General features: G+C 44.3%; 1 protein-coding gene across 1 annotated transcript in view; it reads left to right on the top strand.

The window, feature by feature from the left end:
- The window catches only part of SHPRH (SNF2 histone linker PHD RING helicase), a 763,974-nt gene that overhangs the window by 170,223 nt on the left and 574,564 nt on the right, over window positions 1-19,187 (top strand). Inside the window, exon 7 of the mRNA XM_085612283.1 lies at window positions 13,607-13,712. Coding sequence (XP_085468409.1) covers window positions 13,607-13,712 — 106 coding nt within the window. The remainder of the gene's footprint in view (window positions 1-13,606; window positions 13,713-19,187) is intronic.

The following is a 19,187-nucleotide window of genomic DNA, read 5'->3' as shown; positions in this document are numbered from 1 at the left end:
GATAGCTATGGCTGTTGGTAAATGTATCGCTTCCAGAAGGGCTTGAATAAGGGGGCCATGCTGTATCTTGGCCCCGTGAGAGGTCAAGAAACCTCTTTCTCTCCACAGTACTCCAAAGTCATGAACTACCCCGAATGCGTATTGTGAATCGGTGTAAATGTTTACTCTCAAGTGCATAGCTCTTATGCATGCTTGTGTCAGAGCGATGAGCTCTGCTGCTTGTTCTGACAGTATGTCTATTCTTTTAGTCTCTATGATTTCAGTAGCAGTGGTCACTGCATACGCTGCCACTAATTCTCCCGCCCCCGTCCTCATGCATGAGCCGTCAACATAGAGTGTTAGGTCAGGGTCTGGGAGTGCAACGTCTGTCAAGTCTTGTCTTGGTTTAGTCACGGTATGTATCACTTCAACACAGTCATGTGGTGGAATGTTTTCTGTACTAGAGGGCAAAAGAGTAGCAGGATTCAGTATGTTGCATCGTCTGATCTCTATGTGTGGTTGAAATAACGTCAGCTCATAACCTGTCAGTCTCGCTACAGTCAGGTGTTGGGTTTGTGTTTGGTTCAAGAGAACCTCCACTGCGTGTGGTACTTGTACTGTCAGGGGGTGGCCCAGCACTATCGAGTCACTTTGTCTTATGGCTAAGGCTGTTGCTGCAACAGATTTTAGGCACGCAGGCAAAGCCTGTGCTACTGGGTCCAATGTACTAGAAAAATAAGCACAGGGCTTGTGTTTTCCTGCATGATCTTGTGTGAGGACAGATAGTGCTGTTCCATCCCGCTCTGTCACAAAAAGCATAAAAGACTTGTTGTAATCAGGGATTGCTAAAACTGGTGCTTGACATAAAGCTCTTTTTAATTCTTCAAATGCCACAGTGTGTTCTTGTGTCCAAGGGAGGACTTTAGTAGAAGCTGCCTCCTGTGTCGTCAACTGTATTAGGGGCTTGGCTATGTAAGCATACTGGGGAATCCACTGCCTGCAATATGAAGTGAGGCCAATGAATGCACGTACTTCCTTTTGTGTCTTGGGCTGTGAAAGGCCAGATATCAATTGAATACGTTCTGGTGTCAGTCGCCTACCCTCCTTGGATAGCAAGTGCCCAAGGTACGCCACTTGCTGTTCACAGAATTGTAGCTTCGAAGGGGACACTTTGTGCCCCTTGTCAGCCAGGAAGTGTAAAACCGTGAGTGATGCATTTTCACAGTCAGTTTCCGATCTTGCAGTGATGAGAATGTCATCCACATACTGTATCAGCGCTGTAGTGGTAGGCATATGAATACTGTCTAGTTGTCGTTTGAGTGCCTGACTGTAGATGCTAGGACTTTTCGTGAAGCCCTGTGGTGCTCTTGTGAATCTGAAGCTGCGGCCTTTTAAACTGAAACCGAAAAGATATTGGCTGTCCGGATGTATTGGGATACTGAAAAATGCGTTCTTTAGATCGATAACCGTAAAGAACGTAGCCTTCGCATCAATGGCAGTCAATAATGAAGAAATGTCCGGGACCACAGGGTACTGTGGCACCACACATTTGTTTAATTCTCGCAGGTCCACAACTAATCTATAGACAGGTGATGTATTGGGATCAGTTCTTTTAAGAATAGGAAGAACAGGTGAATTACATATGTTTGAATCTGTCTCCATCACCACCCCTTGTGCGATGAGTTCATCGATTATTTTCAGTAACCCTACTTCAGCCTCAGGTGGGATTTTGTATTGTCTAATCCGTGGCAGCACTACTCCTTCCTTGAGGGTGACCTGGTGTGGTGTAATGTTCATGAAACCTACGTCAGTCGGGCCTTGTGCCCATAGGTGCTGTGGTACATTTTGGAGCCTGATGTCAATATCTTTCATTACAAAATGTCCCTTGAAATCACGTAAATACAGTCGCACTCCTTCTGGCGAGCAACAGATAATTGCTCCCAGTTCCTTTAATGTTTTTATACCAAGTAAATTTTCTGGACATGATTTAGTAAGCAGTAAGTCTGTTGTATGTATTAGTGGACCAACTCCTAAAGAGACTGGTTCTGAAACCTCATTAATAATAGGCTTTCCTGAAAAGCCCAGGGATATACTCTTTGAGCCCGAGAGGGGTGCCCCTGGAACCTCGGAATGACTGATGGTAGTTCTACTCGCCCCGGTGTCAATCAAAAACTTTTTATCTTGTCCTAGTAAACGTGCATGTACATAGGGACCCGCTTGGTCCACAAGAACTGGAATAAGGGGCAAGTCGAATTCCCTCTCCGGGCTTCTTCATGAATATGCTTGGTATTCTGGATAGTTAGTTTGAGCGTGCTCATACATTTGTGTTGTGGCGTGGGCTGGTGCAGGTGCATGGACAGGCGGTGGCGGCGGTGGAAACGTATCTGATGTCTGATGTGTGTTATTTTCTTTGGGAGGATAAGGACGTGGCTTTGTTTTACCTATAGCTATATTGTGTTTCAGGACTGCACATTCATTTACGAAGTGGCCTGGCTTCTTGCAATAATTACAGGTCCCATTAGTTTGTTTCGTGCTATTCTTGTTCGTGTTCGTGTTTGTGTTTGCCGGTGTCGATTGGGCCACCAGCATCTTCATCTTTGTGTCTTTCATGCGTCTCTTTTCCTGGTCGTGTTCTTCTCTAATTCTGTTCTGGTGATATTGTAACATCTGTAACATTTGGGAAGGGCTGTTTGCTTGCCAAGTACTCTCAACCTTCAGTACCCTATACTTTACCTCTGGTAGGGAATTTTCTACTAGTTTGCTCACGAAAAGATGGGGATATGAATCGCTACCGGGCTTAAGACCACTATTGATAGTGAAACACTTCTCAAACCTAGAGTAAAAATCGCTAGTGTCCTCGTCTGGTTTCTGTTTATAGGCTGAAATAGCATCCCAGTCTTCCTTCTTGGTAATTAATAATCTGGGCAAAACTTGTACAAAGAGTTCAGGTAAGTCTTTAGCTCGGGGACCCAGACCAACCCCCGGGCCTCTTGCTTCTTCCTCTCTTTCCAACAGATCCCAGCTGATCTTTTTCTCTCCCACCTCCCAGTCCTGTCCTTTAAGCTTCTCGTAAATACCAGCAGGCAATAGTACTTTTAATAACTTTAGAATGTCAGCATATGTATATTCTCCTAAGCGAAGAATGTCTTTTAGTTCTCGGTGAAAACCCCCCGGGTCTTTATCATGGGAGGGCAACATTTTTTTCATTTCCAGTATCTCTAATTTTGACAAGGGGGTGTAGACATACACCCGTTGCAGCTCATTGTTTGCATCCTTTACAGGATGAACCTCTCGTAGGGGGTTCAGCTTGTCATATAACTGTCCCTTATCTTGTGGTGGAGCGGGAAGCAGGGACCTAGTCACGTATACTATATATTTGTGTCGCTGATCCAGGATGACATTAATCAATTCAGTACCCATGTTCATCCATCTGTCTAGTATTATGTCGTCCAGCAACTTATACAATAGACCAGGACCAGAATACTGACTCTCATACAACGTGATCAAGTGTTGGACCATGTAAACACCAGCTATGCGCTGTTCGTTTGGTGGGAGGCTCAAGAACGTCTGTGCTACGATATCATCATCATCAGATGATAACTCAGCCTTTTCGTTTGGGCCTCCTTCGTGTGACGCTATTATTGCCTTTCGGATTTTGGTCAACATGTTGTCTGTCTGTCCTGATTTATCATGCTGACCGGCATCTATGCGATCACTCCAACCAATATAACAACGGTCTACGTCCCCGTCACCTTCGTCTTTTTCCCTGATCAGACAGTTAATTAGGAAGCGAAGGATATAGTTCTTAATAATTACTTTTCTATTTTGTACAGCTTCTGCTATGCACTCAGAACCTTCCCCTGTTCTTATGAATGTGTACATTTTCTTTAGATGTTTATCCATATCTGGTAATTTTTCCAAATCTGCGACTGCTCGTCTAAGCCGTAGTGAAAACACGAGCATTCTGCCCTTTCCTGGATCTGGATCATATATACATTCGGAGATGTCTACTTTTACTGTCGGCCCCCCTCCTGATGTTGCCCCGGATCCTCCCTCCCCGCCGTCCTCGAGCTCCTGGAGCTGTTCTTGCGTTGGGGGTGCAGGGAAAAATCCGTCCACGTATGCTGGTGGGGATTCCTCTAGGTAGGTGTTAATGAACCTTTCGGATGCTGTTTGTTTTATTTTTCGGGGTACTTGCGGTGGCACTCTAATGGGTCTTTCTACTGGGGCCACTTTTGCTAGTTCCTCTGAAAGGACGGGATAAATACCAGCAACGACAGTATTTCTTTTTCTTTCAGTCTGCTCTCTTTTTACCCATTCCCCTTCCTCCTGTAATTTCTCTTCTTTGGCTTTTTCGGACTCCTGTCTACTTCTCTCTGCTTTGTGGAACTCTTTCTCTGTTCTTCTATGTGACTCCTTGCGCCATAACTCAATGGCATCCTTCTGAGCAGGTCTAGATTTTCTCTTCCATATCTCTTCCTCTACCTTCATAATGCATTCCGCTTCCCACGTTCCCGTGATGGGCCATCTATACTTTGTCTCTAAATCCTTCGTGTAATCCACCCATAGTTCTAAAAACAACACGGCATCTAAACCATGCTTACAGTACATGAAATGTCCAGGTGTATCTCTAGGCGGAATGTTAACTGGTTCCTCTAGTACACCTTTTCTGGTACATATCTTACGCAGTTTCGAAAATAACGGCATGTTGGAATGTAACCAAAAACAAAAATCACAATGACCCAAAAACAAAAATCACAATGAAACAAACTTACATAAAAAACCTGACACATTCAAACCTAACTGAACCTGACTAAGACAATAACATTCATACAGTTATATCGGTGCACCTGAATACTTGGATTACTTTAATTCTTTAATACTTTAATACTTGATGCATGCTCTTGAACATACCGGTCTCACAAGTGAGACACGTCTTTACCGTGTTCATTAAATGAACCCGTCTTTATTGCAACCCCCATGAAAAACTCACCGGGAAGCAGAACTTGAACTTGAACTTGAAGGCCTCGGACACTTGACGCTGCGCAGGGAATGGCGTATCTTAGGTGGATCTCTAGAAACCTCGGACACAGCTCTCTCGCAGGGTGGGCTCTGGGTCGGGACGATCCGCAATCCTCACCGCCTCGTATGGATGCCTGGTCGCAGTCCGTCTCCTTCGTTGGCCTGAGGGAGTTGGCGGGAAAACCCGCGATGTGTACACTTGAAGTCTGTCACGGCTGTAGAAGGGGGCAAAACTGGACCTTCATCTCCGGCGCGTGGGGAAGGAGATTCGTCCCTGTTCGGGCGCCATTAATGTTGTAAATAAAGTATTACGCACTCATAATTTCTATAATATCAATATGATCATGCATAAAGCAAGAGGCTGAGTCTGTGGTATCAGGTTCAAAAGGGCTTTATTCCAATAACTCGAGTTATAGGGAGAGTTCCATCACCACAAGGGATCAGGAAGGGTCTTCTCTGCACTTTATTCACAGAGTACAGTATTTATACATTTTAATAATATACGTAAGCAGGAGTGCTTCAGGCGGAGCAAGAGAGAATGAGATAAGAGCATGTGGGTGTGTAGGTAGGCGTCCACTTGATGATAATAGGTGAGTGTCATAGGTGGGTGGATACCTGGAGGGGGTTGCGTGATCAGCTGGAACTTTACTGGAACTTTGCCTTACTTGTGCTCAACTCGAGCATGACGTGTAACTGACGTGTAACTGGGGGAAGGCTGCTTGTACAGTCGGGGAGTCTGGAAGAGAGGCCTTCAGTGTCAGGACGACCAGCACATCTTGTATTATCTGATATCTAAAGTCTGGAGCAGGGACTGATTTGTGACATAGGTTGCCCATCACCAAGAGCCAATGTGGCATCTATTTCTTCATTTACTGCGTAGGCCTTACATGGGGGCTATGGGCTTTTCACTGACGTGAGCTTTGCAATCACACGAAAAGAGACAGGAAGGCTAGGCTTTCTCCTTTGCAGACGGGTGGTGTTTATTCCTCCTTCTCCAGGCAGGAATGTGGTTTAGTAGGAGTAAGCAGATAACCGTGCTCAATACTGTCTCGGCACCTCGGACAGGGCCCTTTTGGCTGAGGCCCAAGTGTGCAAGGCCAAGGATACGCAGCTGCGGCTCTCAGAGCGTCTGAAGTCTGAAACCTCTTTTTTTTGCTCTGGCTGAGCCACAAACATGGGTTTTCATGAAAATGCAGGAAAACATGATGCAAAACGTGTAGGCCTCAGTGCAGATTTGTCGTTTCTCTCATGGGAGACTGGATGATGGCAGGCCACGTTATAGCATAAGCATCATGATAGACAGGCCATGGAGGGGAAATGCATGGGTTACATGCATGTGTACATGAAGCGTTGGGGGGGCACATAGGGGACACAATTTTTATTTCCTCAATAAATAAAAGCGGAGATAGCGGGCAGCCCTGTCTAGTGCCTCTAGTAATATTTATCGGGTCTGTTAAAGTGCCATTAACTAATAATCTGGCTGTAGGGGCCCTATACAATATCTCAATTACCCGACAAAAGGCGTCCCCCAACCCAAATCTTCTCATGACCTCCACCAGATAGGGCCAATTAACCCTATCAAAGGCTTTTGTGGCATCTAGGGTCAGGATGGCCAATGGAAGAGAAAAGGTAGTTGCGATGTCAATCGCCCCTACCAAGTCTCAAGTATGGTCAGCCAACTGACGTCCTCTTATAAAACCCCTTTGATCTTGATGGATTATCGATCCGATTACCTCCCCCAATCTTTTTGCTAAGATAGATGTAAAGATTTTGTAATCGTTATTTAGGAGGGAAATCGGCCTATAAGACCCACAGTCAGAAAGCTTTTTCCCAGACTTTGGAATAAGAACAATCGTGGCCTCCTTCCGTGATTCAGGGGAATTCTCCCCTCTCAAAAGAATCCTATTAAAAAGACTTGACAATATTGGGGTAATAACGGGACTTATCACTCGATATAATTCTCCAGGTGGGCCATCGGGACCCGCTGCTTTCCCCTTCTTTAAATGACCAATTGCTTTTCCCACCTCCTCTTCTGAAATCTCCTTCTCTAAGTAAGCCCGTTGTGATGTTTGCAGAAATGGCAAATCAATATTATTTAGCCAACTCTCCCTAGCTTCCGGGTCGTCCCAGACCTCTTCCTTGTATATTTCTTGGAAAAATTGTTGAAAAGCAGATCCTATTTCCTGATCAGAAGTCCTGATAGTGGTCTCTCCATCTCTTTTGATCTCTTTGATATACTTTCTAGCCTGTTCTGTCTTAACCTTCCATGCCAGAACCTTTCCTGCAGCCTCCCCAAATTCTAGATTGGAGATCTTGCTCGCTTCCCATCTTTTAGTTAATCTTTCTTGTAATATAGTTTCGAGCTGACACCTCAAATTAGCCTGTTTTTCTGCCACCCGCAAGGAAGCCATATTGGAACCCAACTGCTGCTCTATTCTAGCTAACTCCATCTCGATATTTTGTATTTTCTGCCGATAAACTTTCCTTCTATAAGTAGCTCTATTAGTTATGCAGCCCCTAATAAAAGCCTTCATGGCATCCCAAACTACATTAATGTCTGCCGATCCTAAATTTATATCTAAGAAGGACTTCACTTCCGCTGACAAAAATTTTGTCTCTTCCTCTTCCAGTAATATCGTGCGGTCAAAAGACCAGGAGGATTCTTTCTTGTGGGTGGCCCCTTGAAGATCAAAGATGATGGCCATATGATCTGACATATGTGAGGGAAGGTATTTAAGCCCAGTTAACGAGTCTTTTAAGATATAGCTGAAAAGGGCATAATCAATTCTTGATTTGTGTTTATATTTAAGGTTTTGAAAAGAGACCCCCAGCTTGTTGCCTGACCTTTCCCTCCAAAACATCAGCTAAACCGAAGTTTTCCATTATGTCTAAAAGAACCAGTCTTGATTTAGATGGGACTAGTGCTCTTGAACTAGAGGATTTATCTAACAAAGGATTAAGCACAATATTAAAATCACCAACCTATATAACTGGATCCTGTATAAGTATGAGGTGTTCCTGAATTATTTTCAAGTGAGAAGGGTCATCTTGATTCGGTCCATGGTATCCTATCAATGTTAACGGGATACCCTCCAATAATATCCTCGAAATTAACCATCTCCCGCTATGATCCTCCTTGCATTCCGAAATCTGAACCTTAACTGGTTTTTTAAAGATAATTAGTATCCCTCTAATATTAACCGCTTGGTCCGTGCATAGGAACGTCTCTACCCAACTCTGTTTTTTTAATATCTCAGAGACCTCTAGCTTTAATAAATGGGTTTCCTGGATGACGATGACCTGCGCAGAAGAATCTCTCAAGTACTGTAAAATTTTGTGTCTACGACTTTTTACTCGCAGGCCATTGACGTTCCAGGATAAAAACCTAATAGAGATCATCCTCTATAAGAATTATTATTATTATTTTTTTTTTTTACTGCTTTTGGAACAACCCCCAGCGTTGCTTTCTGCTACCATAGAAACTAAGATATCCCATATAGTGCCACAAGCTAGGATAGACCATTTCTCCAATGATGGAAGGCTTATAAAAAGAACAAAGATCCTATCCTTTATGAGGTCTGACTCTTGAGAACTTTTATTGCTTTTCCCCACTTCCCCCTGTACCCCCCCCACACCCCTCCCCCCTCCCCTGGAAAACCCTACCTTCCTTACTCTTGCCAGATGTCTAGCAAGGTTTACGTCTCTCCCTCCAGTCCCGCTCCTTGTTTAGAAAAAAATAATTTCTGCGAGTCCAGGATCTCTTTTCCTTGGGCCCCCCTCTTACGTTCGAATCTGAAAAAAAACCAAAGAAAAAACAAGCAGACCGGACAGACCGAACAATGGGAAAAACAAGAGCGGGTACCCCCACCGAATAGAAGAGGAGAGGTTTTCTTTTTTTTTTTTTCCTTTCTTTCTCTTTCCTCCATCGTTTCCTGCCTTCTCCTTACTCCCCTTCCCTTTTTTTTATTTTATTTTTTTATTTCCCCATCCTTTTTTGTTATTTTGTTTTTTCCTCCTCTTATCCTATTCTCTACTTTCTCTACTTTTGATTTATTTATATTTATTTATATATTTGTTTTCCCTTTTTTTTCTTTTTTCCCTTTTTTTTTCCTTTCCTTCCTTTTTTTCCCATTTTTCCCTTTCACCAATTTCCTCCCTTCTCCCATTTTTTTTCTTTTTTCTGCTTTTCCTCCCTTTCTATCCTTTTCCTTCCCCCCCATTTTTTTTCTTTTCTCTTTTTCCCTTCCTTCCTTTCTTTTTCTTTCTTCCCTTCTTTCTTCTTTCTAACCACTAGGTTGTACATCTGGCTAAGGAAGATGAAATAGATTAGGTAAGTGCAGTTACATTAAAGAATACCACTCAGAAAAATAAACCTGCTCCTAGGTAATAGAAGAATACCAATAAAGGGGCATGTTTAAGGTGAGGGAGTGCTAATTATTGGGCTGGGAGATGAGGATTGTCCGACAAGAAATGGAACATGTTTGAAATGTAGAAAAATAGGACATTACGCCAGATTGTGTAAAGGTACTAAAGAAAAACAAATGGGTCTAAAGAATGTAAACTGCCTAACTAATAGGGATAGTAACATGATTCAAGAGGAGTATTCTATTGTAATCATCAACAATGATGACAATTAATCACAAATGCTGTATGATGAGGATGAAATCACAGAAAAAATGCAGAAGGTTCCAAATGTGTAGTAAAAATTGATAATATTGAAATTCGGTTTCTGGTTGACTTACAAGCAAAATACAAGATTGTGTGACAAGAACATTGTGAAAGGTTGTTTGATTTGAAGAGAATAAATGTGATGAGAGCCAATCTAAATTTGAAAGGTCTTGGAGGCAAGAGAATTGAAGTGGCTGAATATTTTATCACCAGCATTGCTTTAAAAGATATGAGAATCCAAGGTAGGGTGGATGTAGTCAGGAAGGGTGCACCAATCTGGGGCTGGATACATCAGGCAACATTAGGAATGGTTTTAAGACCAGGAGCCAAAGAACAAATATTGTTGGTCCAACCAAAATCATGGGCCGAAATGTTGGAGTGAGAAATATCCCAGTGTTTTCAGTGACACTCTTAGTAAATTGGTGGGTTTCCAACATAAATGATTATTTTTTAAATGGGGCAGGCCTAAAGTACGAAATATACTAATAGCCATCAGGGACCAAGTCAAACAGGAGATAGAGAAAATGTGTGACAGTGGTATAATTAAAGGTATAAAGTCTTCAGATTGGTTAGCGCCTATTGTGGTGGTACGAAAAACTGATGCCTCAGATAAAGTATGCATCGATTGCGTGGTTTAAACAACTCAGTTTGGAGTGACTGACATCCATTTCCCAATATAAGTAAAACATTTTTATTTTTGGTAAAGCTAAATGGTTTAGGTGTAGTGACTTGTCTGTTGCATCCCTCATTCTGTCATTTGACTTCAATTTTAACACCGTATGCAATTTGGACTGACGTCGGCGAGTGACATTTTTCAGAGCTCACTGCAAGCCTTATTTGGTAATTTGCAAGGTTAAAAGCACAAAAATGTCACATCAAAGTGAAAAATGTAACTTACCTTGGACATACCATTGTAGAAAGTGGGCTAAGAGACCTAAATTGGTAAAGATTATACAGGATGCAGAAGTTCCATGCAATAAAGATGAAGTCAGAGGCTTCTTAGGTGTAATTGAATACTATTCCAAGTTTGTAAGAAATGTGTCTGAAACTAGGAATCTATGCAACTTATAGAAGAAAGTGGTGACATTTAGCTTGTCTGAAGATTGCCAAAAGGACATTTTTGAGGCTAATGAGTGTATTCAGTTCAGTTCAGTTCAAAAACCTTTATTTCGTTCATTAAGACCAATTAAAATTGCTTATGCATCATGCGCTTTAAATGAAGCAGAGATGAAGTACTCGGTAATTGAGAGGGAAATGCGTGTTGTATCTTGGGCTGCGAAGCATTTCAGGACATATTTATGGGTAATGCCCTTCAAAGATCATAAACCACTAGTACGTGTTTTGACAACGCAATGCTCTTAATTGCAGCACCAAGAATAACCAGGTGGTTGTCAAACTTAGAAGAATATCATTTTGTTGTATAATATTTAGATGTAAGCAAGAATGACTTTGCGGATTGTTTATCCAGAATCAAATTTAAAGGAAAACAATATAATGATATTGACAGAGTTGTAGAAGTTAAACAAAGTTGGGTGACAGTTGTGGAAGCATTGGATGACAATACTATTACTGCAAATGAATGGTGTGAAGCAGTCGAAGATCAGGAGAATTGAAGTGTTTGTCGCAGTATATTAGAGATGAATGATCAAGGCATTTGAAGGTTTGAGATGAAAGAGTCTGGAAGTGTAATAATGTCAGAGATGATTTGACAATTGAGGAGTGAAGAGTGGTAGTGGATTTGTTCCTTCACTGAGCGTAAGTACGAGAATAATTGAACTAACCCACCAAGGTAGGTGTGTATGAATAAAGAGGTGGAAGGAATAAGGAAAGGTTATAGGATGTTTGCAAACAGAGATAAGTGTTATGACATGCACATGATGTTTACAGCAAGTAGAGTTTCCCCATGAGGTCTTGGGAAAAATAGCTGTAGATGTAATAGACCAATGCATATGTTTGGGGTGCAGAAACAATTTATAGTTGCATTTGTTGGTTATTTCTCTAAGTGGTTGTACATTGAATCTATGAGGGAAGTAAGTACAAGAAAATGATAAAATGCTTACAAAAATGTTTCGTTAGTGAAAGTTGGCCAGATGAATTGGTGTCTTATAGTGGACCACACTTTTTTTCAGGGGAAGACAGCCATGTATAATCCCAGCCCGAATGGTTTGGTTGAGAGGGTAAACTGTGTTGTAAAGGATTCCATTCGAATGGCTGCTTCAAACAGGAAGCATGTTGTGGATCTGCTAAAACAAATAATGTGGATGTAAAGGATGACTATAAATGATGTGAAAGGGTGTACTCTGAGTTGTTGAGGGGAAATAAACCTAGAAAAGCTTTAACAAGAAGGGGCATTAACTTGTACGGCGATGTTGATTTGGGTAAATTAAGTGAAAGAGTAAATGAAAAACAGGTGGAATACAAGAAGTATTCTGATGTAGGGCTGAAAGTCAAAAAGATGAATGTGGAAGTGGGGCAGTTTTTACGTATTGGCTCTCTGCGATGTGTGCAAATGGGTGGTTCTAGTTTTTCTAAAACCATGAGAGTTATAAAAGTAGGACTAAACTATATGAAAGTAGAAGAGGACACTGTGTGAATAAAGGTAGAATGGTTGTATGTTCTGGCAAGTCTGATGGTGACACATTAGGTTTGGGCGATGGTATACAGAGTGAGAGTGTCGAACAAAATGACCAAAAAGGAGCGTACAAAAACCAAAGAGGTTAGTGGGTTATGTATGATGTTCTCATTCAGATCTGCTGTGAAATTATATATGATGTTTTATAACACTATTTGGTGAATTGTAATAGTATTTATTCTTTCTGCAAATAGCACTATTTTCTTTTTTGTGTATAGCTAGTCTTTGCTTTAGAAATGACTCCTGTCCATATTGATAAGTTATGGGGGTGGTTTGAGGATTGTTCAACATGTTATGTGCCTGTCTAAAACACTTGAGATGCTTTAAAAATGTTATCATTTGTGCTAGGGTAGTTGGATGGGAAGTTGTGATGCAAGCGGCCGATCTGGGTGTTTCATTAAATAAACTCATTACATATATACTAAGTTTCCTTCCATGACTTTGAAGAGAAGTAACTGCAACACATTGCACAGTCAAAGGGTGTAAATATGAGTTTTTGAAGATAGACACATTATAGGTTAATCTGAAAGCAGCATGGAGGCACTAAAAGGCAAAAATAGCATCCATACAGGTTTTAGGCTTTGTGTATTTGTCATGACATGATTTATAGAACTGTGGCATTAAATGTTGTTCAATCAGAATGTGACGAACACCAGATTGTCATCCTAAGAAAAGGCTATGTAGATTATTAAGATTTTTATTAATTATGCAGGCAAAAAACTTTATTAAGATGTTGATTTATTATACATATCTTGGGTGAATATCCTGAAAATCTGGATTTGATTGAGTCCTCCTCTGAGTCAGACCCCTCTGGTAACTGTATGCTCAACTGAAGATCAAAATAGTTTTAGTACTTTACTGATTGAACACACAAAAGAAACCATGGTTGAGTGTAAGAAACCTTTTAAAATGTTCTCTTAAACAATCCTGTAAAAAATCTGTTTGCATTTTCAAATGTGTGTCAAGTTTGGAGCTTGTAACCTGTTGCATTACTTATTTTCCAACATGATGGTGTCCTGCGGCAATTATTTTAATAAATGTATTTGCTTAACATTGTACATTTGGTGGCACATAGCTGGATTCATACACAAATAGTAAAGGGTCATCTCTTCTAATCCAGTAGAAAACATGGCAATTGAGCCATTGAGGTTGGCTTTGTTTTGTTGCTCTTGGCATTCCTTAATAAAAAATTCAACATTTCATGAAGTTATTCCATTCACTTCAGATGAACTAAGAGGAATTTTCTCTTTCTGTAACATCATAGATTATCGAGGTGTAACTGAGATTTTTATTCCATTTGTTTAGGGTCAGCTAGTGAATTACTTTGTTCCACCGCAACCTGAAAAAAGTGTGAAAAAGGAGAGCATACTGGTGGTGAACCTCAAGCCGAAGGAAAGAATACAGTACCCCAGTAAGTCACCTTTTATTTATAATTTCTTTTGCAAACCCTTCGCCTCTTGAAAGATGCTGCATAACAATGCTGGAGCCACAAAGTTTCATATTTTCCTTTTAAATGTTTTTGGTGTTTTCCAAGAGCTCTTTTCTCAAATCATTCATTGTTGTTTAGTTCAGATGTCTCTGTTTGCGGACCTTATGTGTCTGTTCTGTTGAGAGGATAAATCCTTTGTTCTCGCAGAGCAAAAGTGTATTTTCGAAGTAGATGGCAGACGGTAAATTGGAGAGAATAGAAATTTAAAGATTTGTCCACTTCTGACTTGCCAACAAACCAGTCAGGTGGCTTAGTTTGAAAAACATTAAGCAGCCCCATGCCTCCAGAATGTATGCAAAAAGAGAGTGGAGGCAGTGGTCATGAAGGGGTTGGGCACAGTGAAGTGAGCCTTCCCAGACTGAATAGTATGTGTTGCTTTCAAAAGACTGCTGCAGTCTGTCAGGCTCCCATTTTATGTAAATTGTTATTTAATGCTGACTTCCATGTAAGTCCTGGTGGGCTGTGAGTGGAGCCATAGGCTAGGGCATGGTAATGTGCATGGCACTCAGTGAAGGTGTTGCTGAGCAACTTGAACATAGTGATATGCTCAAGGTACAGGGATCTGCACTTGAGGAGGAAAGAGACCGTTGGCACTGTCATTCTTATTGTGTGCCAGAGTCCCATAAAAGGGAAAGTGATCAGTCAAGATTTAATTTGGCAGCATCCAACATACCCTGGCGTGAGAGAAAATCAAATGGCTGTCTTGATTGTTGCATTTCCTTGTGGAGTATTGGTTCTATCCAGATTAGGATCTATTTTGACTAGTGTTTGATGATTCAAATTCAGTTTCAAAGGCTGATTAAGTTCAAGACTTTTATATGCATTACTACAAGTATTGGTCTGTCTACATATTGTACATGTATTGCTGCAATTGTGGTGCCATACTGCACTTTAGTAATTGTGTATTTGTAATTACAAGAGGCACCAAGTTAATCCCACATATCAGTAACATAGCTAGAAATATACATGCTCATACCCTCAATTGACTTCAACATTTTTTATTTATTTAAATATTTTCTTATTGTATTCCAAGATCGACATTTGAGTTTATTGTTCGTAATGGGAAATATGGTTAAGGAAGGTGATGTATTAAATTTAAGGGAATCCAGTTTCTTGTTAACAAAGCTGTCACATTGGGAGAGCACTGAGATGTGACTAATCTATCAAAAGAATATTTTTAAACTGACAGCTGACGAAGGAGATGTAATATCCGCCATGCTTAGAGATTATAACGGTAAGTGTTAATTTTGAGGCAGTTATTTAAATATTAAATTATGAAATTTAGATGTTTTGAAGAGCAAATGTGAGAGTATTTATTTCAGTCTGAGTGGTTGACATGTATATAGAGTATTGAGAAAAACTGAGATTGATGGAATGCTTGAATTAAATTTACTCACTGGTATTTAATCGGATTTTGCCACACACAAAGAATAAGGGGTAAGATGAGATAAATGTCCCACTTCAACCTCCACTAACAACGTTTAGCACACAAAAAGAAGAGGGACTAAGTATTCCAAATCGCTCTGATCAGGGATAGGGAGGAAAACACTTAGGTGTTTTAAAACTGCCCTCACACACAGTAAACTGTGTCATGCTTCATCATAGGGCTGCTAGTACACCTCCGCGCAAGCCAACGCTGGAGGTGGAGCAATAGGGAGGGGGAAAACAATACAACACGAAAAATAAAGAAAATAGGATCATAAGTGAATGAAGGTACAGAAGTAATGGTTAAAACTAGATACAGGGGGGAGGAGCCTAGCGCGCAACCAAGATGGCCGCGTAGGTGCGAGGCTCCCGAGGACCTCCGCGACCTCCTACGATTATCCTGACATTATCCTGCCCTGGATGAGGGGACTAGGTTGGTGAACCTGAGCTGAGGTGGCACCCGTTTCCCGCTTCCGAATCGGACCTCGGACACCGGAGTGAGCACCGATTGAAGTGTGCGGCCTTCCCCTCGCCGGACCCCGGATTTGCGCTGTGGGGTGATCCAGTGACAAAGTGAACAACAGCGGCAGGCAGGGCCTGGCGACTCGCGTGCCCCGCACTTTCGCTTTCGCTTTTGCACCACCTTGTCGTCTCTGCGAGGTTGGGTCGCGGAGCCCTTGGTGTTGGTGTGGCCTTGCTGGGAGACCCTGCCTGCCTGCAGGCTGTGATCCACCCCGCTGCCCTGAGGGGGCCCCCCCGGAGCTCGTGTCTGCTTTCCTGCCCTACACGACGTGGCTGGTGCGACTGGGAGACTGGTGGCCATGGCCACGAAACAAGATGGAGACCGGGCAAAGACCAAATCGACCCGGCGCGGCGCCGTCCATCAGGCCAACAGTATGGACCGCTATACCCTCCAGAAGGGATCGCCCGAGGGACCGCGCAAGTCCTCTGAGAGCCCTCCTGATGCCCCAGACCTGCCCGCAGATTTGACTCTGCGAGATGTTATGGGCGCCATTGCCGAGATGAAGGCCTCGGTGGGCCAGCGGTTTGATACACTGGCGCAGAAGATTGACTCGGTCCTCGTGGATGTTGGCCTGGTGAGGGCCGATCTTTCCAAAACCAATGACCGAGTAGAGTCTTTGGCCCACACCGCATCGGGCCTAACGACAGATGTGGCGGCCTTGCAAACAGAGGTGCGCCGGCTTAGTCGGGCGACTGCGCTAATGGATCGACGCCTGGAGGACTCCGAGAGTCGGGCACGGAGGAACAACATCCGCATTATCGGGGTGCCCGAGGGACGCGAGGAGGCGGCGGCGGATCTTTTTGTGGAGGACCTGATTGCTACCCATCTCCAGCCACGGGGGCTGAGCAAATTCTTCGCTGTGGAGAGGGCTCACAGGGTTCCCGGGGGAAGGCCGAATGTCGGAGCCCCTCCGAGACCTCTCATCGCCCGGATTTTCAATTTTCGGGATAGAGACGCTATCCTGCAAACCTCCAGACTGCATGGACCGGTCAAGCTTGACAATATGGAGGTTAATTTCTATCCTGATTTCACCCCAGCGGTCCAGAAGCAGAGACTGAGCTTCCTAGGTGTCAAACGCCGTCTTCGGGACCTAAACCTCAAATATGCCATGCTTTTCCCGGCCAAGTTGCGTGTGGAGGTGGATGGTCGCACGCATTTCTTTGATCGTCCCGAGGCGGCCGGGGACTGGCTGGATACTCTGCCCGGGGATCGTGATCGGGGGGGCGGGGGGGGGGGGGCGGCGGGGGGAGAGGGGGCGGCGTGGGGAGACGGCACGCTGGATCAGGACTGAGGGTCTAATAATGGGCCTCACTCTGGACGAAAATGATGCCACTTTTAATTCTGCGTCAGTTTTTTTGTAAGTTCCCCTCCTATGGAGGTTGTGTTGGGTCTCTTGGGGGTTCTCCCTCCTCCTCTAGGGGTTTTAGTTAGTCTAACTACATATGGGGCGACAGGCACACTGCACGTTGGGGGGGCTGTTTGGGCTCATGCAGGGGTGCAGGGAGGGGGGAGTTCTGTTGGGGTGGGTGGGTAGGGATGGGGTGTTGTTCGTTTTCATCACAAGGCAAACGTATTATTGTGTTGGTTTTAAAGTGCTCTCCGGGGTACGAATGATGGCTTTTGTATATGATGGGGGGTAGGGAACTAACTTTGTTATCCTGGAATGTGAATGGACTGGGGGACAGGATCAAACGGGGTGTGGTCCTGCAGTTTTTGAAGCGAATCTCGCCTGATGTAGTCTTTCTGCAGGAGACACACCTCATTGGTAACTCCTTCTGCGCCATGAATCGGCGTGGCTATCGCCTAGTGGCTCACTCGGGCTTTACGTCCGGCTCACGGGGTGTGGGCATCATGGTGAAGAACTCGCTCCCGTTGGAGATTGATGAGGTGCTCCACGATGATAGGGGACGTTATACGGTCTTGGTGGGAAGACTGGAGGGCAAAGTGGTTGTCTTTGTGTCAATATACATCCCACCGGGGCTGCAGTCGACCACCTTTGCGGACCTTGGGCGCCTTCTCCTTGGCCTTCCGGGGGGGCTTTTGGTTGTGGGGGGGGATTTCAATGCGGTGGTATCTGGATCTTTGGATCGTCACCCCCCTAGGGACCTCCCCCGGGCACAGGCGTGGCTACCCGGCCTCTTAGATACATTTGGATTAGTGGACTGCTGGCGTTTAAAACACCCCGCGCAGCTGCAGTATACTTTCCACTCGGGAGCCCATGGTAGTCTCTCACGACTAGACTATGTCCTTGTCCCGGCGGCCTATGTTGGGAGGGTGGGAGAGGTACGCCATTTGCCACGGGGTATTTCGGACCACTCCCCGCTCCTACTGCACTTTGATGTCTTTCCGAGGGGTGAGGGTAGGGTGGTCCCAATCAATCCTTGGTACCTGCGCGACCCCTCCATTCGCGCTGCATTGATTAAATCTCTTCAGCGATATTTTGATGAGAATGTGGGGTCTGTGCCTTCGGCCATACCGCTATGGGAGGCCTTCAAGACAGTACTCCGAGGGGAGGCCCTATCCCTTATTTCCCATGCCCGGAGGCGCGAGCGGGAGGAGGTGACCCGGATGGAGGCTGAAATAGCCGAGTTGGAGGGGAATTTAGAAGGTGGGGTGACGGATGCTGCATTACATGTCCTCCAACTCAAGCAGGCGGCCTACAGGGCCCTCGTCATGGAGGCGGCCAGGGGCCTCAGTAGAGAGCAACAGGGGCGTCTGTATGATGTGGGTGATAAGGCTGGTAAACTTATAGCGTGGTTGGACAAAAAAGAGAGAGCGAATCGTGTGGTCCCGCTGATTGAGAAAACGGATGGTGTGTGTGTGACTGAGCCAGAAGAAATTGTCTCCTGCTTCGCGGATTATTTCCATGGGGTGTATTCCCCGGTGTCTCCCTGCTCGGAAGAGGATTCCCTTGCCCTGCTCAGTGATATCGCGCTGCCCTCCCTTTCCGGGGAGGACAGGGTGTCGTTGGACGCCGCTCCCACCTCCGACGAGATCGCCCTCGCCATACGCTCGGTCGCTTCCGGCAAGGCTATGGGTCCGAATGGTCTCCCTATCGAGTTGTATAAGTTACGACCGGATACGCTGGCACCCCACCTCCGGGCTATGTTCCTGGCGGCACACTCGGTGGGCTCCCTCCCGCCGGACCAGCGTCTGGCTACAATCGTGGTCATCCACAAGGAGGGGAGACCTCGGGACCGGGTTACATCCTATCGGCCCATTTCGCTGCTGAATGCGGAGCCCAAGATTCTCGCTAAGGTACTGGCCAATCGGCTGGTCGGCGTGGTGGGCGATTTGGTTCATCAGGACCAGTCTGGCTTTATTCCTCATCGCAACACAGCCCTTAATCTGCGGCGTTTGCACGGTGTGCTCGCACGTGCCCCGTTTATACGGGAGCCGGCCATTTTGGCGTCCTTAGACGCCACCATGGCGTTTGACACGCTTGAATG

The sequence above is a fragment of the Triturus cristatus genome, chromosome 6 (genome assembly GCF_964204655.1).
Source record: "Triturus cristatus chromosome 6, aTriCri1.1, whole genome shotgun sequence".
NCBI lineage: Eukaryota > Metazoa > Chordata > Amphibia > Caudata > Salamandridae > Triturus > Triturus cristatus.
Note: the sequence above shows the minus strand (reverse complement) of the source record. Positions and strands in the feature narration are given on the sequence as shown.